Source organism: Salmo salar, chromosome ssa07, assembly GCF_905237065.1.
Source record: "Salmo salar chromosome ssa07, Ssal_v3.1, whole genome shotgun sequence".
NCBI lineage: Eukaryota > Metazoa > Chordata > Actinopteri > Salmoniformes > Salmonidae > Salmo > Salmo salar.
The window spans coordinates 24,775,130-24,796,517 of NC_059448.1; the positions used below are offsets into that span (position 1 = coordinate 24,775,130).

A 21,388-nucleotide genomic window follows, 5' to 3' on the forward strand; every position below is an offset into this window, starting at 1 on the left:
TTGTAGGGAAATGTATTCTGCTATAAACATGCACATACTGTGTGTCTACATACTTTAAATCACAAATAAATGGACTAAGGGACAACCATAAAAGGACTTCAAACTTAGCAGGATACACACCTTCTCCTGAGTGGTGAGGTAGTAACGGAACTTCCACACCAGGTCCTGTTCCTCTGAGCTCAGCTGCTTGGTCGGAGGGTAATTCACTATGACCTGTAGAGAGAGAGAGAGAGAGCGCGAGAGAGAGCGAGAGAGAGACACACACACACACGACTGAGTCTACTGCTAAAATCCCACACAGACACACATACAGTTGTGGTTGACTAATGGTACTAACGTTGAGCTGATCTCGTGTGGCAGCGTTGGGCTTCAGGTCGTGGTCCGACGGGCCACTCCGAAGGCTACGGGCCAATTTATGGTGCTTGCTCTCCACAAGGTTCTCCTATGGCAGGGGCAGAGGGACATTATAAATGATTAATACATTAAACTCAATACATATATGTCAATATTGATATGTTGAAAATAAAACAAATCTCCATTCTAACCCTGTGTGTGTGTGTGTGTGTGTGTGTGTGTGTGTGTGTGTGTGTGTGTGTCTCTTACCATGCACATCTGAGGGTCAGGGACTTTAACGATGTCAGCGCTGGTGAGCACCGGTGAGGCGTCATCTCCATCCTGGAGGGGGAGGAGTTAGTCAGTAAGCCAATCAGCTACCACATCACCACGGCAATCAACCCCTTTCAGAATTATGACAACAGCTCAATGTCACAACCATGTATGTTTGTGTATATATATATATACATATATACCTACCTTCTCATAATAGACAATACTGTACTCTGGCTTTTCTCCAGTTTTGACACGAGGAAACTCCACCATAAGATACATGAAGTTGGAGCTACGCTTCTCACTCTGTGGGAACACACAAACATAAGAGACTGACTTTAGATAAAAGAGGTCTCGGCAGAAATGAGTGATGGCCTTTACATATAAAGTACGTAATGTTATGTGTCACACATAAAGCATCTGTGATGAGGCTATTCAAATCAAACTTTATTTGTCACATGCTCCGAATACAACAAGTGTAGACCTTTACCGTGAAATGCTTACTTACAAGCCCCTAACCAACAGTGCAGTTCAAGAAGAGTTAAGAAAATATTTACCAAATAGACTAAAGTAAAAAATAATAATAAAAAGTAACACAATAAGAATAACAAGGCTATATACAGGGGTACAGGTTAGTTGAGGTAATTTGTACATGTAGGTTGGGGTGAAGTGACTATGCATAGATAATAAACGGTGAGTAGCAGCAGAGTACAAAAGGGGGGGGGGGGGTCAATGTAAATAGTCCGGGGGGCGATTTTATTAATTGTTCAGCAGTCTTATGGCTTGGGGGTAGAAGCTGTTGAGGAGCCTTTTGGTCCTAGACTTGGTGCTCTGGTACCGCTTGCCGTGCGGTAGCAGAGAAAACAGTCTATGACTTGGGTAACTGGAGTCTCTGACAATTTTATGGGCTTTCCCTGACACCGGCAATTATATAGGTCCTGGATGGAAGGCAGCTTGGCCCCAGTGATGTACTGGGCCGTATGCACTACCCTCTGTAGCGCCTTACGATCAGATGCCGAGCAGTTGCCATATCAGGCGGTGATGCAACCGGTCAGGATGCTCTCGATGGTGCAGCTGTAGAAACTTTTGAGGATCTGGGGACCCATGACAAATCCTTTCAGTCTCCTGAGGGGGAAATGATTTTGTCGTGCCCGCTTCACAACTGTCTTGGTATGTATGGACCATGATAGTTCAATGTTAATGGGGGCCAGTTCGGCCCGCCTTTTCCTGTAGGCCACGATCAGCTCCTTTGTCTTGCTCACATTGCGAGAGAGGTTGTTGTCCTGGCACCACACTGCCAGTTCTCTGACCTCCTCCCTATAGGCCGTCTCATCGTTGTCGGTGATCAAGCTTACCACCGTTGTGTCGTCAGCAAACTTAACGATGGTGTTGGAGTCGTATTTGGCCACGCAGTCGTGGGTGAACAGGGAGTACAGGAGGGGACTAAGTACGCACCCCTGAGGGGCCCCAGTGTTAAGGATCAGCGTGGTAGACATGTTATTGCCTACTCTTACCACCTGGGGGCGGCCCGTCAGGAATTCCAGGATCCAGTTGCAGAGGGAGGTGTTTAGTCCCAGAGTCTTTAGCTTAGTGATGAGATTCGTGGGTACTATGGTGTTGAATGCTGAGCTGTAGTCAATGAACAGCATTCTCACATAGGTGTTCCTTTTGTCCAGGTGGGAAAGGGCAGTGTGGAGTGCGATTGAGATTAGCGTCATCTGTGGATCTGTTGAGGCGCTATGCGAATTGGAGTGGGTCTAGGGTGTCCGGGAGGATGCTGTTGATGTGAGCCATGACCAGCCTTTCAAAGCACTTCATGGCTACTGAAGTGAGTGCTACGGGGCGGTAATCATTTAGGCAGGTTACCTTCACTTCTTTGGGCACAGGGACTACGGTGGTCTGCTTGAAGCATGTAGGTATTACAGACTCCGTCAGGGAGAGGTTGAAAATGTCAGTGAAGACACTTGACAGATGGTCCGCGCATGCTTTGAGTACACCTCTTGGTAATCTGTCTGGCCCAGCGGCTTTGTGAATGTTGACCTGTTTAAAGGTTTTGTTCACATCGGCTACCAAGAGCGTTATCACACAGTCATGCAGAACAGCTGGTGCTCTCGTGCATGCTTCAGTGTTGCTTGCCTCGAAGCAAGCATAAAAGGCATTTAGCTCACATCACTGGGAAGCTCGTGTCTGGGTTTCCCTTTGTAGTCCGTAATAGTTTTCAAGTCCTGCCACATCCGACGAGCGTCAGAGCCGGTGTAGTAGGATTCAATCTTAATTCTGTATTGACGCTTTGCTTGTTTGATGGTTTGTCTGAGGGCATAGCGGGATTTCTTATAAGCGTCCGGATTAGTCTCCCGCTCCTTGAAAGCGGCAGCTCTAGCCTTTAGCTCGATGCAGATGTTGCCTGTAATCCATGGCATCCGGTTGGGATATGTACGTACGTACGTACAGGTGATTGTAAGTGTGTATGGTTTACAGTATAAGGAGTCAACGATTTTAAAACTGATCCCAGATCCTCTACTAACTCACCTCATTGATCATCTCTATCTCTCTGAAGGTCAGGCGGTCCAACCAGTCTACCTTCACCATGTGACCCTGCCGGTGGGCCTTGGTCAGCTAGAAGGAGAGAAAGAAAGAGGGATGGATGGAGGGAGGGAAGGGAGGGAAAGAATGAAGAGGAGAGATTGAGAGGTTAGGAATAAAGGATACAATAGAGGTGGAGCAGAGATGTGCAGAAAGCTAGCTCGGCCAATCAGAGCGCAGCTTGGTGCCAGTGGCCAATCCAGTGCAACGGAAGCACCGAACACACACTCAGCAGCCAATCCGCTTAGTCACTGTGGGTGACAGGGGCACACAAGCACAACATTCACCAGGGCTATTAGAGCTCACTCTGAACTTGGTACAGACAGTTTCCAGTATTTTACAGCCAGTCAACACACCCATGGGGCACCATTAATTCCTTTTATTTTGACTTCAGCTTGATAAAATGGTCAGTGGGTCTAATTCTTAGTAAATTACTACAAAATGAAAACCAACACATCAAAGGCTAATGACACATTAGTGCAAGATTTAAATCGGGGTTTCCAAAACTCTGTCCATCAGGACCCCAAGGGGTGCACGTTTGGGTTTCTGCCCTAGCACTACACAGCTGATTCAAATAATCAACTAATCATCAAGCTTTGATCATTTGAATAAGTTGTGTAGTGTTACGGCAAAATCCAAAGCATGCACCTCTTGGGGTCCCGAGCACCGAGGTTTAGGAAACCCTGAATGTAAGTATATGCATTATACCAAGGTGGTGCTTCTGAGTTGTTTCTCTTGTAAAATGGCAGGGGTGTTTGAAGCACCATATTCCTAACAAACATTAACAAGCCACACACACACACACACACACACACACAAATTCAGCAAGGAGTAGCTATAGGGCCTAATATGTGCACCAACAAAGAAATAGACACAAACACACACTGGCCTACACACACAGGCCTACACACACATCCAGCATTCCGACCCCCTCTCCCCTCCTTCCAACCCCTAGTACTCACATCACTGAGAAACTCCAGGTCAGGGGCCTGGAATAGACAGTGATTTAGACTGGTCCTTTCACAGGAGTACATCACACACTCTCTCCGCCGTCAAACACACAAACCCAAACGCCAAACTCCAGGGGACCCCGGACCCCGTGCTTACCTTGGCCAGTCGCCCCATCTGGTCCTCTGCCAGACTGCTGCTGGTCCTCCCTGGGGTGCTGGTGGGCTCCCCTCCGTCCCCCTCCACCCCCGGCCACACCTTCAGGTCATGCATGCCCTGCCGGAACATCCTGAGAGAGAAGAGGAGATGGAGAGGGGACGGGACATGGCATCAGTCAATGTTCTGGTTGGCTTTCGGAGTTGTCGCCCACCCCAATAATAGCCACATACTTCTTCATATACAGTCAGCTAGGGTTGGGGTCAATTCCAGTCAATTCAGAAAGTATAACGAAATTCCAATTCTCTTCCATAGTACAGTAATATACAGTATATGGGCATATAGTTGCTGAGATGGACTTGGACTCACCCATATTTGCCGAAGAGGGTGACGGTGGTTCCCCCCACAGGGGTGGCTCGGCCCGGTCCGTACACATCCCACACAGTAAGGGCCACCTGGGCACTCTGGGGCAGGTCTGGGTACTTCACTGGCAGCTTCAGCCACTCATTCCAGCTGGGGAAGGGGGAAGAGGAAGGGGGGGAGAGAGAGCGAGAGAGAGGTGATAGGGAGGAGAGACAGGGAGAGAGAGAGAGAGAGAGAGAGAGAAAGTTTACAGAACAGTTTACAAGGACTATATTATTTTGTATATATTATAGTGAGATGGGACTACAATGTGAGATACAAAGACCAAAGAGTTGATTACGGTTGCGTTCCAAATGGCACCCTATTCCCTATATTGTGCACCAACCTGGTCAAAAGTAGTGCACCATGTAGGGAATAGGATTTGGGACACACCCTGGGTGTCACTCACTTCCAGCGTGTACTGAAGGCCTTGTAGGAGGTGCGCACGGGGAGCGCCAGGGGCTTGCCCTCTGCGAACACCTGACAGGTAACATAGAGGTCTGAGCAGTTCTCCTGGTAGAGGCCAGAGAACCGCAACATTGGATCCTGCAGCAGGGCCTTGTAGCTCTTCTGCTCCCGCTTGCCCTCCAAACTGCCTCTGTAGGGGGGGGTACAGGGGGGAGATCATGTGTGACAGACAGAGGGAAGTAGTTTGACACCACCACCATCACTTGTCATCCTTCCCTTTCAGAAGCAGTATTCTTAGCCACTCTGCTCAGACAAAGTTCTAAAATATAGACAAAAGAGTGTAGATCAACACTCTGGAGGTCCACAGATCTATGATCACCTGCAAGTGTGTTGACATTTGGCTAAATTAGATGTATTGCCACTAGGCTAAATGACAGGGCATATCCCGGGAACATATCTTTGTACATTCTGCTGTGTTGAGACAACGTTAACAGTCCCCTGACAAAACGCATCACCCTATTATTCCAGTGTGTAACGGCCTAACGGGAAGCGCTACACTGCACGGTTTGTTGGGAATTATGAACGTTATTTACAGGCCACCACAGCGGAGCCCGTTGCTCGTTAAGTGACGTCACGAGAGGAGCCGTGATACTGGTTGAGTCATGGTGTTGCCATGCTCGCTAAGGTAAATAGAAGACAAACAACTAACGTCAGCTAGGTAGCTAGTAATGTAACGAGATACTTTTGGGACAAGTGTTGCAATCATTTTTCATGCATGTAAAGTGGTATTAGACAACATTAGAGACTCGAGGTGCATTGTAATTGATGTCAACATGCTATCATTTAACAGTACGCAGTTATAGACATAAGTAGGCTAGCTAGGTCACTGAGGTATAATACGACCTAGGTAGCCAGCTATAGTTACACTGACTGATATTGTTTATTGTTGGCATCAATCAATCACATGTATTTATAAAGCCTTTTTTACAGCAGATGTCAACGTATCTTCTGAGACCCAGCCTAAAACCTAAAAGAGCATGCAAAACATTTAAGGAGCGAGCTAGATAGTTAACTTGTTACTTGTACAGTATGGCCCATAAGTAGCCCAAGGTAACAAAATACTTACATTTTTAGTTGAACATTAATGTCCAAGTCACAACTGTAGACATAGTTAAACTTGTCTGTATCCATCTTATTTACCACATACAAGTAAAAAGCTAGCGAACGTTACTCATAAATTCGCAGAGGCAAATTGGATTGTAGCTAGCAAGCCTTTCCTGACCGTGGGCTAGCTTGGAAGGCCCGAGTGCAAAAACCCCCTTGGTAGCGCACAAACAATAGTTTCTCTAGTTGGCTTGCAAAAATGCTGAAATACAGTCAGTTTACAAACCATCAGTCCGATCGAAATGTGAACTTTTACCGCTTCGATTCACGATAATGACATTATAGCGACACATTTATTTTTGGACTTGATTGTTTTTTTGTGAGCACAACAGTCTGAAGCTGATATCAGGAAAACTTAATCAATCTCTAAGTCACTGTCAATGAGCGGGTGTGTTGCCAATCGTTGTTTTCAAATGTTGATTTAGCTGGTCTGATAGTTCACTTACTTCCTGGATGGGATCATTGGAGGCGGGGTTTACCATGTAATCTTAAAGGGATAGTCAACAGAAGTACATGTATTTAATTCTTTTTTTATTTTTTATTTTACCTTTATTTAACAAGGCAAGTCAGTTAAGAACAAATTCTTATTTTCAATGACGGCCTAGGATGTTTGGGATTTGAGTTCCATTATAGATTTGCAACACATCTATTTGCAAATGAAATGTTTTACTTTGAATTGTGTACACGTAACCCTGTTCGTTGGTTTTCGGGTTGGATCACATGCCATCATAGGCACTACTAGCACAGTGCTTAAATTGAACTGCATCCCTTGCTCTCCACATCTCCATGGGGCAGTCTTGTGGGGTTATTGTCTTGTGTTGGGGTGATGGGCAGGTTTAAGAGCGTTGGGCCAGTAACCGAAAGGTCGCTGGTTCAAATCCCTGAGCCGACTAGGTGAAAAATCTGTTGATGTACCCTTGAGCAAGGCACCTAACCCTAATTGCTCCTGTAAGTTACTCTGCATAAGAGTCTGCTAAATGACTAAAATGTATGTTTGAGTCAGCTCAGTCTCTCTTCCTGTGTCTACACAATGTCAAAGCCTAGAAAAGGAGGGTTTGTTTGGGACATGTGATTTTGGCCAGGTGGAGTTGTTCTTTCCGAGGTAGCAAGTTAACGCTCCCTGAGCCAGAACAAAACATTAGCTCATCTCCTTACACTTTTGCTGTCAATCTGCAGACAGACAGAGATCATAGGGAAAAACCTGTGATGAGGAAACATGTTTTTCACAATGGACCCCGCGGGCCTCACAATTTGTGTTTTACGCCCGTGTTCCCTCCTACCCCCACAGAAGTCTGGCGGGTGTTGATAGGTCTCCCTCGTCAGCAAGGGGTGCTGCTGACAGCAGGGCCCTGACGTGCTCTGGTCCTGTATTGGTGTGACTCAGTTTGTGCGTATGACAAAGTTGCCCCTGTCTCTCCAGCTCCACAGCTTGACTTGTCACAGTCTGAGGAGGAACATGTCTCGACTCTGGAACCTTGTCACCTCAGTACCCTGTGCACATTAATTGCGAGTCCCAAATGGCACCCTATTCCCTATATAGTGCACTACGTTTGAGCAGGGCCTATATGGCTCTGCCTGGTCAAAAGTACAGCACTAAATATTCTCCCCTCCCAGAACCTAAGGGTCCTATACAATGAGATGATGACAGATGCTGATGGATTCCCACCCTTTGATTGACGTCATTTGAAGAGGTGCTGAGTAGGAAAACCCTCTTAAAACAAAGGAATTTGTGTCACCCATTAGTGTCTTCATGGATGAGCAGTTCATTGGTGACATGAGAGTGAGAGAATCTCCATCCTTTTCCATTTGACATTCCAGAGACCAGGCTGTCACACTAAAATCATGACACATTTCATCCTAAATTGAAGACTGGGTGAATAAAAGCCTACAAATGCATATCTGCCACCTGCCTGCAGCAACCATAGCAGCAGCCAGTGTAAAGGTAAAATAGTCTAATCATGTCCTTTATGATCTTCCTCCTCCCGAACATCCAGCGTCTCTGTCTCTGCTCCTCTGGGGGGGGTGACTGCTGCTGGACAGGGCCCGCATGAGGTCACAGATTGGAGACACGGCTGCACGCCATGACATTGTACACATGAGCTCATCCAAATGAGGTAGACTGGGGTCAGTGGAGGCAGTAGGCCGCTGACTTCATCTGCAGTACGCATCTGTGTTTGCACGTAAGAACGTCTTAGTAACCACATAGTAACACATCTGGTAGTAAAAGGTAACACAGCTAGTCACTCACTGGTACTTTTTTCCTCAGGTGGAATCCTTAGTAAGATAGTAATGAAGATATTTCACTTCAATTCCAATAGGGAAATCTTATGTGAATGAATACAGAAAGAGTTCGGATTTTAATCAATGGAGTTAAATCATGTTAGCCATTTATTCCTCTCTCTGTTACTGGTTCTCCACAGGCCTCCCCTTCCTCTCTATCTCTCTCTCCCTCTCCTCTTTCTCACTTCCCTCCTTCCTCTCACCTCTCTCTTAGCTTCCAAGTCTTAGTCATTTTAGGATGTGTCAGTGTTTCTATCATTTTAGAGGTCATGCCCACTGGAGCGAAGAGGTGCTGATCTCCAGATTGCCAAGGCGGTGCCAAGACACAGACTTTTCCTCATGCCCCCCCAAACCCAACCCTGTGACACCCCACATGCCCCACACCCCTGTGTCGACCCTGGTCGGTCCTCGTGATGGAGCTAACTAACCCCACCTCCACCCTGTACGCTGCGGTCGTAAAGATGTTGGGGTATAAATCGAGGTGGAAGAGATGAATCAGAAAACTCTGAGAACTAGAATCTAGAACTATAAAACGAGAACTCGAACATGAAGAACATGGTGATGATGGACTCCATTGTTGGGAGAAACTGGCCACTGACCTTCCTGGCTGGGACACTGCTCTGGACCAGCTGCCTTGCGGCTCCTATGCAGTGCCACTTCAACTCCAAAGGTAAGCAAAGCCATGCTCTGGGATAGGGTGTTTAGCGTTAATCTGAAGGCATTGGGCCTGTTGAATGAATTTCAAGTTCAGAGTAGATTCTTATTACCCAGTGATTCAGGGTATAATTCAGGTTTGTTCTTCTTAAATGAAAGTCCATCGTCAACACTTCCAAGCCCAGGAAGACTGCTTTTGGTACTAAATTACTTGTTTATGTTAAAGTTGTGATTTATAAATTGAAGTTGCAGTTTTGTGGATAAAGGAAGCTTGGTTTATGTATGATTGGGGTAACACCTTTGGTGGGGTCTCTCTCTACCCTAGCGCTGTGTGTGTACGAGGGGAGACACTACTCTCTGGGGGAGTCCTGGATGGAGGACGGCTGTCTGCAGTGTACCTGTCTGCACCCTGTCGGCGTCGGCTGCTGCGAGACGTGAGTACACTACGCACCTGTGATCAATGTGCCTTTCTGGGTTGTTGTATTTAGATTTGCAGCGGTGGGAATAGGAACGTGATTGCCATGGTTGGGAGAAGCTTGCAATGCAATACAGCCATGAAATTTGTGTCCAGGCGCAGAGGTCCTTGTAAGGGAATTTAGCTTTTTATTCTCTAAATATCTGATAATTATGTTTTTTTGATTTGAAAATAAATGCAAGGAATTATATTCCCCTGGCTCTGAAATGCTTAGAGCTGTTCTACATTATCTATGTGGCGTTGTTGCGTCAAGATATTCATATTGTCATCATCATGCTTTCAGAGAAAGCATATATGTAAAGCAAGCCATTGAAAATGTTTAGACTACAAGCTCAACAACCCCTCTCTCTCTCTCTCTCTCCGTACAGGGTGCATCACCCGGTGGACTTCCCAGGGTGGTGCGAGGTTCGGGTGGACACTCTGACCTGTAAGATGACCCTCGTTCAGAGCGCTGACCCCCGCCTGCCCTGCAGACCCGGGAATGGACACTACCAAGACCCCAGCCATGGCTCACTGGAACACTACTTGCAGCTAGCGGAGTAGACAGGGGCGGAATCACAGTCGGACAGTGGAGGCTGGTGGAGGGAGAAATCGAAGAACGGGCTCATTTAATTCCAGCCATTACAAGGAGCCTGTTCTCCGATTTAAAGTGGCACCATCCTCCACTGAAGTCGGACGATCACCTCCCTCCACCCGTCTGTCTGTGTACTTCAAACGCTCCATTCTCACATGTTGCAGACCCGTAATTTGTTAACATTTGAACCTCATGAATATTACAATATACTGTACCATAAGCAGAAAAGTATACTCAGTTGGAATGCAGAGGTGAGCCCACATAATGTAATCCCACATTTATGGCACCCTGTAATGCTCTACTGTAAATATCAACTCTTATAGTAATATATAACAATTCTTGTCGTATTTGTTCTGTATTGCAGTTATATTCAGTTATCCTCTAAATAAAATTCTCATTCAGTGAAACATTTGTTGATTTGCGTGTTAAAAGCAGTCTCTTCACGGCAAACTCGAAACCCACTTTTTAATTCATGATTCACATCGTTGGACAGTCTTTCGTTCACAACTATAGAGCACAAAGCTCTTGAATATGAAATACAAAAAAATGGAGTGACAAATCAATGGACTGTATTTTTGGGGGTTTTGAATGAAGGGATAAAAAATATATAGAAATGTAAATGACCCCACAGACAGACGGTAGCATTTTACATTGGTCGTCATTGTCATCTTTAAGCTATATATAAAAAATATATATATATTTTTAAAAAGTGAGGGCAATCCCCAAAACATAGGACATACTGCAAAATATGTTAAAACACCAATAAATTGATACCTGCTTTACATCACCATTCGTGCAAATATAACCCTCCACTCCTCACGCTCAAACGTTGATGCTGTTGGTCCCTGTGAATTGGGAGACGTAGGACGTCAGGGCGGGATTGGTGGGGAGCACTTTGATTGGCAGGTTCCAACTGAACGTATCCACGTCAACATGCTCCGCCCCCGTCCACACAGTGAACCTCTGATTGGTTCTGCAGCACGGTGGGCGGTTCCATGGGCTCTCGGGACGTGACAATCTCAAAGTGCAGACGCCATCGCAGGGTCACTGTGTACAAGTTGAACATGTTATAGTTAGTATAGGTTGTTATAGAAGTGTCTGAAGTATAGTTACGCTGTACAGGCAGAAGGACTCAGAGGGTTGAGGAGCTACTCCTATGGACGGATTCCCATACAGATTTAACCTAGTCTTTATTGAAAGTCCTTCTTAGACCAAGACTAGGCTTAATCTGTGTCTGGGAAACCATCTTATTGTGATGGCACTGTGACTCCCAGAACATGAGCAGCATCCTCAGTCATCTGTAAGAACAATGGTCCTTCTAGTCAAGTGCTCAAACCCTCTATGCTAAGCCAGCTAATAAACAAAAAGCAGACAGACTCTAGCAGGGCAGGCTACTCACTAATAATAAACCAAGGACGGAGACGAGAGTGGAGGGCTGTGTCCCAAATGGCATCCTTTTCCCTATACAGTGCTGTGAAGAAGTATTTGCACCTTTCTGATTTTCTCTATTTTTACGTATTTTTTCGACACTTGTCATGATGTTGGCTTGATGGGGGAGGTTTATGACCCCCATAAATACCTTTCCCCTTTTTCCTCTCTCTACTCTACCGATGTGACTATTGAAAATCCCTTTGTTAACATTGAGAGAGAGTCTGGTGACATCAAAAGATGGGGAACGGAACCATATTTGGGTAATCCAACCAGTTGAAAATATGCGTTGGGACTTAATGAATATGATGTCAGATCAGTTGGCGTCTGAGACATGATTACTGATGACAGGAGGACATAAACTGTATCTTGGAAAATCTACACATTCTAGTTATCAGATTCACCTGGGATTGTTGTGCAATTTAAATGTTTAAATATGAAACTATTTGTGAAAAGATGAAATGTAAGTTTTAGCTTCTTAAATGAGAGAACGATAACCTGTTCCAAGGACGTGAGGACTTACCATCCCCACGTTGAAAGGACCAAGACCCCCTACAGAACTAAGCCAACCTCAGCAAGAACCTAACGAAATTGGCATCGAATTTCAATGCGAAGGTGACGACATACATGCCGGAAGGATGAATTTAGACTATACCAGCCAGAATATAGCATGAGCTTAAAAGTATGGCAACTTGGTATGAACTTTGAACTCTTATTCACTCCAGAAGTGACACCTCCTAGCCGTTGAGTTAGCAGCAGTTGCTGTAAACGTGGGCTAGGAAAGGATGGACGACGTATCCATTCTACCATGCTCCAGTTCACCACTAGACAGTCTTCAGAGATCCATGCTGGACAACCCGGCCTCCCATCTACAACCAACCGATCGAAGCGCAGCTCAGAGTAAATATTTATTGCATTTTCCTTTTCCAAATGGGCGGTTATTAAGAATGCATAAGATTCTGTATTTACGATAGAGTAGCTGCCTACGGCCCGATAGACATAGCTTCTCCCTTTGTTCCTCAGTCTTCCATTCAAACCCAACCCCCTTTCCTTTGTGTAACCAGCCGTCATGTCGGCTCTGTCCACCCGGGACGTTTTCTTTATGACATAATTTTATTCAATGTATGATCCATTCTGTGTAATTATTTAGGTAATAAGTAAATAAACCAAATTTTGTATTGCTGATTCAACTTGTTAGCCAGGGTTCGTGAAGATAACCAATAATTTATAACTTTCAGATGAGACTGAATAAGGCGAGGATTAAATATTGACTGCTACTGATGTAAAAGATTACTAGGTCTTTAAGAGTTTATTCGGAAGATAACAGCTCTATAAACATTCTTTCGTGCTACCCCGACTTTCTAGTTAATTATTTACCTGATTATCTTAAATCAGGTCATATTAATTACAGAGAAATTATTTTATAGAATAGCATGTCATTTCATTTAATCCAGCATAGCCAAAGACACAACACACTGAATGTTTGTGTATCTTCAACCAAAACCTAATATTAGATAAAAGGAATCGGATTGAACAAATCACATTTTGATAATTATTTAATTTACTTTATAAAACCAAGTTATGCAACACCCAATACCCCTGGGTGAAAAAGTAATTGTCCCCTTAAACAACAACTGATTAGGAGAGGGTGTCACGACTTCCTCCGAAGTCGGTCCCTCTCCTTGTTCGGGCAACGTTCAGCGGTCGACATCACCGGTCTTCTAGCCATCGCCGATCCACCTTTCATTTTCCATTGGTTTTGTCTTGTCTTCCCACACACCTGGTTTCAATCCCATCAATTACATGTTGTGTATTTAACCCTCTATTCCCCACATGTCCTTGTCCGGTATTGTTTGTTTGTAAGTGCTTGTGCACGTTATGTTCTGGTGTGCGTTGGGTTATGTACCTAATTCTTATTGTTCTGTAATCCGGTCAGGGGCGGAAATCCCGGGGGCGACGGGGGGGACACGACCCCCCCATCCTGGGAAAAATATGATTTGTCCCCCCCAATATATCACTGAAACATAACTATGTAATTTAAATAATATTAATAATACGCAATGAAAGCAATTGTGCTGATTATAGACACTTAATAGCGCGTTTTTAAGTTTCAAAAGATTGCGACCCCTTTGCCTCACAATGGTTTGATCCACTGCCAGTTCCTTAGCTTGCTCCGTAACTGCCGTGAGGTTCATCCAGTCAATCGCGCACACACACACACACTAGCTGAATATGCAGAGCTAGCGCTCAAATATTAACTATTAAGCTAGCTAGTACCTATTCCATTTATGTGGCGTCGTCAAATATGGAATCAGCATGCAGATGATGTAAGTTAGTGCTTCAAAGTCCCTGTGATAAGGTTAGCGATAAACTGAAGTCCAAACTGAACAGAACTACACTCTCATCTACCATTGTCTTAAATATATTTAATGGTCTCGTTGCAAAAGCTAAATTGTCGCAAGGGAACTTTTATTTATTTAATTTCACCTTTATTTAACCCGGGTAGCAAAGATTATAGCAAACACCACTGAAACGGAATTGGTGCTCGCTAGCTTTGCAAATTCAGCTATTGTTGGAAGCCAGCCAATATGAAACAAACTATTAAAATTACAAAAGGTTGCAGCATATGTTGTGTAAATGGTGAACTCATACAGCTGTCAACTCTTGTCATTTTAATCCGTTTCACATTTGCTAGCTACCTTTTAGATCGAAGCCCATATAGAATGATTGAAGGTGATAGAAGCCCATCTCCTACTCTAAATAACCTACACACTGTGTGTGTGTAGCCAGCCAGCCAGCCAGGTAGAAAAATGGCAGAAAAATAAAAGACGGACATCAGAGTATTTTTCAATACACCAAAACGCATAGTAAGAACCCTAGTAGCCTAATATCTCAAAGACTAGTTGATAAAATGTTCATAAGAAAGAAATTAAATTCTAATGGAAATGTTTCACAATGATGTCATTAGGCAGAGCAGGCAACAGATGGCACACAGAGAGCAGAGTTGGGGACAGATATGCAGGGACAGACTGGCAGAGACAGGGAGTCTCAGGTAAGTTTGTTGAGTCTTTGTTTGGCAACATTACGAAAGGTTCTCAATTTTTTTGACTTGTAAAATAGGAACATAATTGGAAAATGCCATGGATACCCCCACTCTCAACTTAAACTGGTGACTGAACTAAGATTTGTTAAAGGCAATGGTATTGCTGTTGTGATTAGTTGTGTAGTTTTGGGTACCGGTAGTTAGGAGTACGGCAAACACCTTATTTCTTTGGTTCCTCAATATACATTTACCATATTACAATGTAGGCTATGTGTTACAGCACTACTTTTGGTGTCCCCCTCAGGAATTGCTCTAGAGAAAATTTCATGTAATTGTCCCCTCCAAAGTGGATATCAGATTTTCGCCCCTGAATCCGGTGGGTTTTTATTATTAAACTGAGCCGTTGGATCCACAGTTTTTGCTCTCCTGCGTCTGACTTCTCTGCCGCCAGTACGCACCCCTTACAGAGAGCGACGCACAATTGGCCCAGCGTCGTTCGGGTTAGGGGAGGGATTTACAAGTAGGCTGTCATTTTAAATAAGAATGTGTTCTTAAACTGACTTGCCTCGTTAAATAAAAATGTTAAAAAAATATATATAAATATTAAATTACACAATAATTGGTTGAGCCGCCTGTAGCTGCAATGACTGCAACCAAACACTTCCTGTACTTTCATCAGTCTCTCACATCACTGTGGAAGAATTTTGTCCCACTCTTCCATGCAGAACTGCTTTAACTCAGCAACATGAGTTTAAGCATGAACTGCTAATTTCAGGTGCTGCCACATCTCCTCAATCGAGTTTAGGTCTGGACTTTGACAAGGCCATTCAAAAACATTTACATTTGTTTCTTTTCAGCATTTCTGACTTGCTTGTGTTTTGGATAATTTTCTTGCTGCATGACCCAGCTGTGCTTCAGCTCACGGACAGATGGCCTGACATTCTCCTGTAGAATTATCTAATACAGAGCAGAATTCATGGTTCCTTCAATGATGGAAAGCCATCCAGGTCCTGAGGCAACAAAGCATCCCCAAACCATCATATTACCACCACCATGCTTGACCGTTGGTATGAGGCTCTTATTGTGGAATGCAGTACATCAGAATGACTGAAAAAACAAAATGTCATGTTTTGGAATGGCCTAGTCAAAGTCTAGACCTAAATCCGATTGAGATGTTGTGGCAGCACCTGAAATTAGCAGTTCATGATCGAAAACCCTCAAATGTTGTTGTTTCCACAGAGATGCGAGAGACTGATCAACAACTACAAGAAGGGTTTGGTTGGAGTCATTGCAGCTGAAAGTGGCACAACCAGTTGAGTGTAAGGGGGCAATTACTTTTTCACACGGGAGAATTGGGTATTACATAACTTTGTTTATAAAATAAATAATTATCAAAATGTTCTGTTATCTGTTCACTCAGGTTCCCTTTATCTAATATTAGGTTTTTGGTGAAGAACTAAAAACATTGTGTCGAAAAAAATTCACAAATATAGAAAATCAGAAAGGGGTCAAATACCTTTTCATGGCACTGTAGAGTGCACAACTTTTGACCAGGGCACATAGGGAAAAGGTTGGCATTTGGAATGCAAACAGTGACTGAGGAGAGATGGGTCTAGGTAAGTAAGGAAGCAAGCAGAGTGGGCTACGTACCAATGTATGTCCTCAACCCGGGGATGACATTAGGGGGACGGTGTGTGTGTGTGTGTGTGTGTGTTGTAGAGAGTTGAGATTGGGTTACGTAACGATGTCTGTGCTGAAGCCGGGGGTAACATTGAGGGGGACAAGGAGGGAGAAGTGGCTGGGGGCCGTGTGGAGGCAGGACTCTAGGTGACGACCATGACCTGTCACACTGACTGGGACGCCGCTGGTACCCCTGCTCGATCTCCTCCTCACTCTGCAGGCTGACAGAATACTGACACACACAGACAGACACTTAATATCTTCATTCAGGCAAAAATATGAGTCAGATATACAGTGCATTCAGAAAGTATTCAGACCCCTTATCTTTCTACACATTTTGTTAAGTTACAGCCTTATTCTAAATTAGATTAAATAAATACAAATATCAGAAATCTACACAGAATACTCAATGACAAAGCAAAAACAGGTTTTTCAAAAATTTTGCAAATGTATTAAAAACAAAAACACAAATACTTCATGTACATAAGTATTCAAATCAAATGTATTTATAAAGCCCTTTTAACATCAGCCGATGTCACAAAGTGCTTATACAGAAACCCAGCCTAAAAGCCCAAACAGCAAGCAATGCAGATGTAGAAGCATGGAAAAACTCCCTAGAAAGGCAGGAACCTAGGAAGAAACCTAGAGAGGAACCAGGCTCCTCTTCTGGCTGTGCCGGGTTGAGATTATAACAGTACATGGCCAAGATGTTGAAATGTTCATAGATGACCAGCAGAGTCAAATAATAATAATCACAGTGGTTGTAGAGGGTGCAACAGGTCAGCACCTCAGGATTAAAGGTCAGTTGGCTTTTCATAGCCGAGCATTCAGAGTTAGACAGCAGGTGCGGTAGAGAGAGACAGTTAAATAAACAAGTTAGGACGTCCGGTGAACAGGTCAGGGTTCCATAGCCACAGGCAGAACAGTTTAAACTGGAGCAGCAGCACGACCAGGTGGACTGGGAACAGCAAGGAGTCATCAGGCCAGGTAGTCCTGGGGCATGGTCCTAGGGCTCAGGTCTTCCAGGAAGGGCGAGGGAGAGAATTAGCATACTTAAATTCACACAGAACATCAGATAAGACAGGATAAATACTCCAGATATAACAGACTGAACCTAGCCTCCCGACACAAACTATTTCAGCATAAATGCTGGAGGCTGACACACTTTGCTATGAGATTCAAAATTGAGCTCAGGTGCATCCTGTTTCCATTGATCATCCTTGAGATGTTTCTACAACTTGATTGGAGTCCACCTGGGTAAATTCAATTGATTGGACATGATTTGGAAAGGCACACACCTGTCTATATAAAGTCCCACAGTCGGCAGTGCATGTCAGAGCAAAAACCAAGCCATGAGGTCGAAGGAATTGTCTGTAGAGCTCAGACAGGATTGTGTCAAGGCATAGATCTGGGGAAGGATACCAAAACATTTCTGCAAAATTGAAGGTCCCCAAGAACACAGTGGCCTCCATCATTCTTCAATGGAAGAAGTTTGGAACCACTAAGACTCTTCCTAGAGCTGGCAGCCCGCCAAACTGAGCAATCGGGAGATAGGGGCCTTGGTCAGGGAGGTGACCAATAACCCGATAGTCACTGATCGTCACTATGACAGAGCTCTAGAGTTCCTCTGTGGAAAACCTTCCAGAAGGACAAACATCTCTGCAGCACTCCACAAATCAAGCCTTTATAGTAGAGTGGCCAGACGGAAGCCACTCCTCAGTAAAAGCCCACTTGGAGCAGCCCACTTGGAATTTGCCAAAAGGCACCTAAAGACTTTAATATCATGAGAAACAAGAGTCTCTTGTCTGATGAAACTAAAATTGAACTCTTTGGCCTGAATGCCAAGCCTCACGTCTGGAGGAAACCTGGCACCATCCCTACGGTGAAGCATGGTGGTAGCAGCATCACGCTGTGGGGGTGTTTGTCCTCTTTCTCAGTTGGGCACCGGGGCCTCCCACTCCTCTTTCTATTCTGGTTAGAGCCAGTTTGCGCTGTTCTATGAAGGGAGAAGATCAGAGTGTTGTACGAGATCTTCAGTTTCTTGGCAATTTCTCACATGAAATAGCCTTCATTTCTCAGAACAAGAAGAGACAAGTTTCAGAAGAAAGTTATTTGGTTCTGGCCATTTTGACCCTGTAATCGAAACCACAAATTCTGATGCTCCAGTTACAACTAGTCTAAAGAAGGCCAGTTTTATTGCTTCTTTAAATCAGAACAGTTTTCAGCTGTGCTGACAATTGCAAAAAGGCTGCAATAGTCATTACAACATTAACAATGTCTACACTGTATTTCTGATCAATTTGATATTTTAATGGACAAAAAAATTGCTTTTCTTTCAAAAACAAGGACATTTCTAAGTGACCCCAAACTTTTGATCGGTAGTGTATGTAAATGTCATATTTCAGTTTTGTATTTTTAATAAATTAGCAAAAATTGCTAAACACAATTTTAGAATAAGGCTGTAACATAAAATGTGGGGAAAGTGAAAGGGTCGTCTCAATACTTTCCGAAGGCACTGTACACTTAGACACACCTGTATACAGGGAATGTCCCCCTCTGAGAAGTTGAAGGTGCCAATAATGTCCTCCCCTAGTCTGTACAGTCTTGAAGATGCAAAACTTTGCCACCTTCCCACGCATGTTAGTGATGTTGAACAGATCTGTGGTGAGGTCAAAGGTCATATGCATGCCAAAGTGCTGCTTAACACACAAACAAGCAAACAGTGGAATAGATTAGAGACCATGGATCAGAGTCTGCAACAACAACAAAACCTCAGTACATAACATAGATGATGTGGAACACAAATAAGATATAACGGAAAAAGGCACACACATACTATAGGGCTCTGGTCAAAAGTAGTGCACTATAAAACAGGAATAGGGTGTCATTTAGGTGACAGACTGGGAGGGCCAGAGACTCACAGGGACAGCGGCGCGAGGTGGAGATCAACATGTCCAGGGCCATCTCCAAGGGATCTGCCGTCTCTCCGGCCACCCTCCTCCAGGAAGGGGTTAGAGGGAGTCAAATTGTGTGGGTCGTTTGTAGAAAAGGAATTGTTATGATCTTCCCTATGCTAAGTAGACTAGTTTAACATGTATTGGGCAGTAAGCTAAGGTTTATTCGTCAAATACATAATTGAAAACAATTGCAGCCTACCTGTGTTGATTTCGATCATAGGCATATAGCCTAGGTAGGATATGGCTGGATATCTCGAGGACTCTCGGAAGTTCACATACACTTAGGTTGGAGTCATTAAAACTCATTTTTCAACCACTACACAAATTTCTTGTTAACAAACTATAGTTTTGGCAAGTCGGTTAGGACATCTACTTTGTGCATGACAAGTCATTTTTCCAACAATTGTTTACAGACAGATTATTTCACTGTATCACAATTCCAGTGAGTCAGAAGTTTACATACACTAAGTTGACTGCCTTTAAACAGCTTGGAAAATTCCAGAAAATTATGTCATGGCTTTAGAAGCTTCTGATAGGCTAATTGACATAATTTGAGTCAATTGGAGGTGTACCTGTGGATGTATTTCAAGGCCTACCTTCAAACTCAGTGCCTCTTTGCTTGACATCATGGGAAAATCAAAAGAAATCAGCCAAGACCTCAGAAAAAGAATTGTAGACCTCCACAAGTCTGGTTCATCCTTGGGAGCAGTTTCCAAACGCCTGAAGGTACCACGTTCATCTGTACAAACAATAGTACACAAGTATAAACACCATGGGACCACACAGCCGTCATACCACTCAGGAAGGAGGCGTGTTCTGTCTCCTAGAGATAAACACACTTTGGTGTGAAAAGTGCAAATCAATCCCAGAACAACAGCAAAGGACCGCGTGAAGATGCTGGAGGAAACAGGTACAAAAATATCCATATCCACAGTAAAACGAGTCCTATAGCGACATAACCTGAAAGGCCGCTCAGCAAGGAAGAAGCCACTGCTCCAAAACCGCCATAAAAAGGCCAGACTACGGTTTGCAACTGCACATGGGGACAAAGATTGTAATTTTTGGAGAAATGTCCTCTGGTCTGATGAAACAAAAAGAGAACTGTTTGGCCATAATGACCATCGTTATATTTGGAGGAAAAAGGGGGAGGCTTGCAAGCCGAATGTTACGCACGCCTCTAGTAAGAGGGAACGCAACACCCTGCTACAACTCAGCTCTCCGTGGTGTGAAAGAGGTATGGGACTGTAGGTGTGAGTAAGGATGACAAAAGGCAGAGATTTACCGTTTACAGGGAATTTATTCCGTCGCACGGTAATTTTGGGGAAAAGGGGCTGGACGGAACCAAAGCAAAGAAAGTAACTATCAAAGCCCCCTCTCCTACCTTACCTGCCTACCCACTACTTACCTAACTTGCACCACCTGGTGCACTAACCAAAATACAGGGGATGGTCCGCCCAGGTCTTTCCTAGTGTGCATAGACAGTAAACTACTATGGGTTATGTATGCCCGCGGCCCTCTTGCCTAAGCACTCCCTGGGTGCCTTCCCCTTCCCCCCTGGGAACAAATGAAACAGAATAACAGCTGAGGCAGCCATCTTGTACAGTACAGTCTACTGAACACACAAACTAAACAAGTCACCCAAACTCACAACCTACCATCACACCTCAATCACCAATCACAGAGAGCTCAGTGCAGCAGGGTCCGGTGGTTTTAATGGAATCCCAGATGAGCCCCCATTTTGTTACGCACACCCCTCGGAAGAGGGAACGCAACACCCTGCTACAACTCAACTCTCCGTGGTGTGAAAGAGGTATGGGACTGTAGGTGTGAGTAAGGATGACAAAAGGCAGAGAATACCGTTTACAGGGAATTTATTCCGTCGCACGGTAATTTTGGGGAAAAGGGGCTGGACGGAACCAAAGCAAAGAAAGTAACTATCAAAGCCCCCTCTCCTACCTTACCTGCCAACCCACTACTTACCTAACTAGCACCACCTGGTGCACTAACCAAAATACAGGGGATGGTCCGCC

General features: G+C 44.4%; 2 protein-coding genes and 1 pseudogene across 7 annotated transcripts in view; 1 reads left to right on the top strand and 2 right to left on the bottom strand.

The window, feature by feature from the left end:
- The window catches only part of LOC106608867 (phosphatidylinositol 3-kinase catalytic subunit type 3), a 24,290-nt gene extending 17,630 nt beyond the window's left edge, over positions 1–6,660 (bottom strand). Inside the window, exons 1-10 of one of the 6 annotated variants that reach the window (XM_014207050.2) lie at positions 6,230–6,660; positions 5,105–5,293; positions 4,663–4,806; positions 4,297–4,426; positions 4,152–4,178; positions 3,136–3,222; positions 814–912; positions 604–675; positions 338–442; positions 121–213 (exon numbers count right to left, since the gene is read on the bottom strand). In XM_014207050.2, coding sequence (XP_014062525.1) covers positions 121–213; positions 338–442; positions 604–675; positions 814–912; positions 3,136–3,222; positions 4,152–4,178; positions 4,297–4,426; positions 4,663–4,806; positions 5,105–5,293; positions 6,230–6,294 — 1,011 coding nt within the window. In that variant the 5' untranslated portion in view covers positions 6,295–6,660. Of the gene's footprint in view, positions 1–120; positions 214–337; positions 443–603; positions 676–813; positions 913–3,135; positions 3,441–4,151; positions 4,179–4,296; positions 4,427–4,662; positions 4,807–5,104; positions 5,294–6,229 lie in introns of those variants that run through there. The other 5 variants (XM_014207053.2, XM_014207052.2, XM_014207051.2 and 2 more) reach the window with 5 other exon arrangements.
- Positions 5,720–10,651, top strand: LOC106608868 (prostate-associated microseminoprotein). Its single transcript, XM_014207055.2, has 4 exons — positions 5,720–5,788; positions 8,812–9,217; positions 9,527–9,635; positions 10,045–10,651. Exons 2-4 carry the CDS (start codon positions 9,094–9,096, stop codon positions 10,217–10,219), a joined length of 408 nt encoding a protein of 135 aa, XP_014062530.1. The 5' UTR covers positions 5,720–5,788; positions 8,812–9,093; the 3' UTR covers positions 10,220–10,651.
- A 379-nt stretch (positions 10,652–11,030) lies between these two features.
- On the bottom strand, positions 11,031–19,582 carry LOC106608809 (RAB6A-GEF complex partner protein 2-like; annotated as a pseudogene).
- Between the last annotated feature and the right edge of the window lie 1,806 nt (positions 19,583–21,388).